The sequence below is a fragment of the Cydia fagiglandana genome, chromosome 7 (assembly GCF_963556715.1).
Source record: "Cydia fagiglandana chromosome 7, ilCydFagi1.1, whole genome shotgun sequence".
In the NCBI taxonomy this organism is placed as follows: Eukaryota; Metazoa; Arthropoda; class Insecta; order Lepidoptera; family Tortricidae; genus Cydia; species Cydia fagiglandana.
Window position 1 is genome coordinate 17,112,045 of NC_085938.1, and position 3,066 is coordinate 17,115,110.

At 49.2% G+C, this 3,066-nt stretch overlaps 1 protein-coding gene across 1 annotated transcript; it reads left to right on the top strand.

Annotated features, from left to right (window-relative positions):
- The first annotated feature begins 354 nt into the window (after nt 1-354).
- Nucleotides 355-2,162, top strand: LOC134666046 (uncharacterized). The gene is made up of 2 exons (XM_063523152.1): nt 355-1,539; nt 2,060-2,162. The coding sequence occupies exons 1-2, from the start codon at nt 355-357 to the stop codon at nt 2,138-2,140; spliced, it is 1,266 nt and encodes a 421-aa protein (XP_063379222.1). The 3' UTR covers nt 2,141-2,162.
- The last annotated feature ends 904 nt before the right edge of the window (nt 2,163-3,066 follow it).

A 3,066-nucleotide genomic window follows, 5' to 3' on the forward strand; every position in this document is an offset into this window, starting at 1 on the left:
CATCGGGTAAGGGTCATGCCGCTTGCCACGCCAAGCACGTCGAGAGCAGTCACGCTGCCGGAGCGGTGGCCGTCTCCCCAGCGACGGACTACATCTCCGCCGAGGGCTGCGAAGCCGCAGTCTCCCAAGCCGTCAGTACCAGACCAACCCCAAAGGAGGGAGACAGGGTCACCTCATAGTGCGCTTCAGCCGGCTCAGCTGATTCCCACCGGTCATATACCGAGGGCTAAGGTAGGCGCGCGTGTTCAAGCGGCGCAGCAGTCATTCCACTCATTGCGCTTCGGGACTCGGAGCAGTCCTGAGCCTGAACAATGAGATCAGGCCACTGTTGGTGCACCGGAGGAAAGACTACGAATGGCGCCAATTCGTGTCTCTCCTACAGCTGTGATCATGGTCAGATCAGGCAATGGGTCTTATGTTAAAGCTAGGGCTTTGCTTGACTCGGGAGCGGGGTGCTCCGTAGTGAAGAAATCATTTGTAGAAAGATTCAAAGTACACCAACAGTTTACTGGGAATAATATTTTTGGAGTAGGTGACATAAAGGTAAATGTGCCAGGCACGATTGCTAAGCTTGTATTCAAACCACGCGGGAAAACAGTGCCTATCATCAGTGTAGTAGCTACAGTCATGTACAGGGTTACGGGAAACATACCTTATTATGATACTGAGATCAGGACTCATTTGGATTCATCAAAACTTGAATTAGCTGACCCTGCCTTGGATAAATCGCAGGATGTGGACATCATTCTAGGAACGGATGTGCTCAATTATATATACACTGGTTCAAAGATACTCACTAACATTCCAGGTGTTGAGGCGTACGGCACCTGCTTCGGTCACGTGCTGATGGGGGCAACTTGGAATTACCCATCATCATTAACAACACCGACCGCCGGGACATCAGTAGAGGACTACGGCATCCATGCTACTCGGCTCGAGGACGTCCTAGAAAGGTTTTGGAGAGTGGAGCAGCCCCCCGAGGAGCGGCCGCAACACCCAGAACACCTCGAATGTGAAAGGTTGTATACCTCCACTACTCAACGTTTAGATAATGGCCAATTCATGGTGCGGTTGCCGCTGCGGGCAGACCGACCCAAGCTGGGCGAGTCTAGGGCTCTAGCCATGCGTAGACTGATTTCGTTGGAGGCCAGGCTGGCCAAAAATCCAGTATTTGCTGAAAAATATAAGGAATTCATGAGGGACTATGAGGCACTTGGTCATATGTCCAAATCAGACTTTAATTTCGAGAGCGAACACTATGTAATACCCCACCACGGAATTTTCAAAAAGGGATCCGAAAAGATCCGCGTCGTATATAACGCTGCAGCTAACTCAAGCACCGGAGTATCGCTCAATCAATGCCTTCACTCAGGCAAACCGCTTCAAAATGATATCACTCAAATATTGTTAAATTTCAGACGTCATCAAGTTGTCTTCACGACCGACATCAGAATGATGTTCCGGCAAACGTGGATACACCCCAGCGATAGGCGCTATCAGCTGATTCTGTGGCGCGAGGATCCGTCGCAGGATGTACAGGTATATGAGTTAAATACCAATACATACGGACTACGCTCCAGTCCTTTCATCGCGATAAGGACCTTACTTCGATTAGCTGATGACTGGGAAGCCCAGCATCCAGACTCACCGGCTGCTCATATCATGCGCAGAGATGTATATGTTGACGACATCCTCACTGGGGCTGATTCACTCACCGAGGCCCAAGAACTCAAATCAGAACTCATAGAACTCATGCGGAGCGCTGGATATGAGTTACGCAAATGGTCGTCTAACCGCAGAGAATTATTACAGGATCTTCCGCAGGAGCATTGTGAGATGCCTCGTCAGTTTGACACTGACGACAAGAGTTTCATAAAGGTATTAGGGATACAGTGGAACCCCATGTCAGATTCCATGTCGTATCAACTCAACATACCGTTGGGCCAACCAACGACGAAACGTAGCATATTGAGTACCATAGCTAGACTGTATGACCCGTGTGGCTATTGCGCACCAATCATATTTAGATTCAAACTGTTTTTACAATCACTGTTCACAGATGGATTACAGTGGGATGAGCCACTGTCCCATACTCAAGACCTTCAATGGAATGAACTCATTCAAGATCTACATCACTTGAGTCAGCTACAGATTCCGCGGTGCGTCACTCTGCCCGGTGCGGTGTCACACTCCCTCCACGGCTTTGGAGATGCGTCGGAGCTCGGCTACGGAGCCTGCGTGTACCTCCGGACTGAGGACGCGTCAGGGAATGTACTAGTACGGTTAGTGATAGCTAAGACTCGCGTAGCGTCAAGGAGAGTCAAACAAACCATTCCGAAGAGCGAGTTAAATGCAGCTCACCTGGTTTATAAGTTATTAAACCACGTCGCAGCGGCATACGAGGAATCAGTTCAGATTGACAGCATAAATGCTTGGTCAGATTCCAGAATTGTGCTATGTTGGTTGAACACAAAGCCTCATGTGCTACAGACTTTTGAAGGTAACCGTGTTCAAGATATTCAACAGTCAACCCGACCTATGACATGGAGGTATGTCAGATCGGAGTCGAACCCTGCCGATGTCGCATCGCGGGGGGCTACGGCGAAGGACCTCATCGGGTTTCATCTTTGGTGGAACCCAGAATGGTTAATGACGAATGAGTCACAGTGGCCGACGATGCCGGTCACCATGTCACCAGATTTACCCGGATTCAAACAGTTACATCACATTACGCCGGCCGAGAAGTCATGGGAGGAGTTTCTGTTATCACGAGTCAGTTCGTTCAACAAGCTTATCAATGTGACGTCATACGTATTGCGATTTTGTAAGAACGTTCGTTTGCCGAAAGCGCAACGGAACGTTCGCCCTACGCTAACGATCGACGAAAATCGTGAGGCAATGAACCACTGGATTAAGTACGTTCAACTGGATGCTTACAGAGATGAAATCGTGTTATTGAAAGGAGGCAAGATTGTTTGCAAGTCACTTCAAAAACTCAGCGTTTTCGTAGATGAGAATCACTTCATTCGCGTCGGAGGGCGACTGCGGCATTCATGCTTACGTTAC

Excerpts from the sequence above, each read along its gene's own strand:
- LOC134666046 (XM_063523152.1), top strand. The coding sequence starts at position 355 with ATGGCGCCAATTCGTGTCTCTCCTACAGCTGTGATCATGGTCAGATCA. Across the intron at positions 1,540-2,059 it reads ATCCGTCGCAGGATGTACAG|ATGGATTACAGTGGGATGAG; the intron begins GTATATGAGTTA and ends CACTGTTCACAG.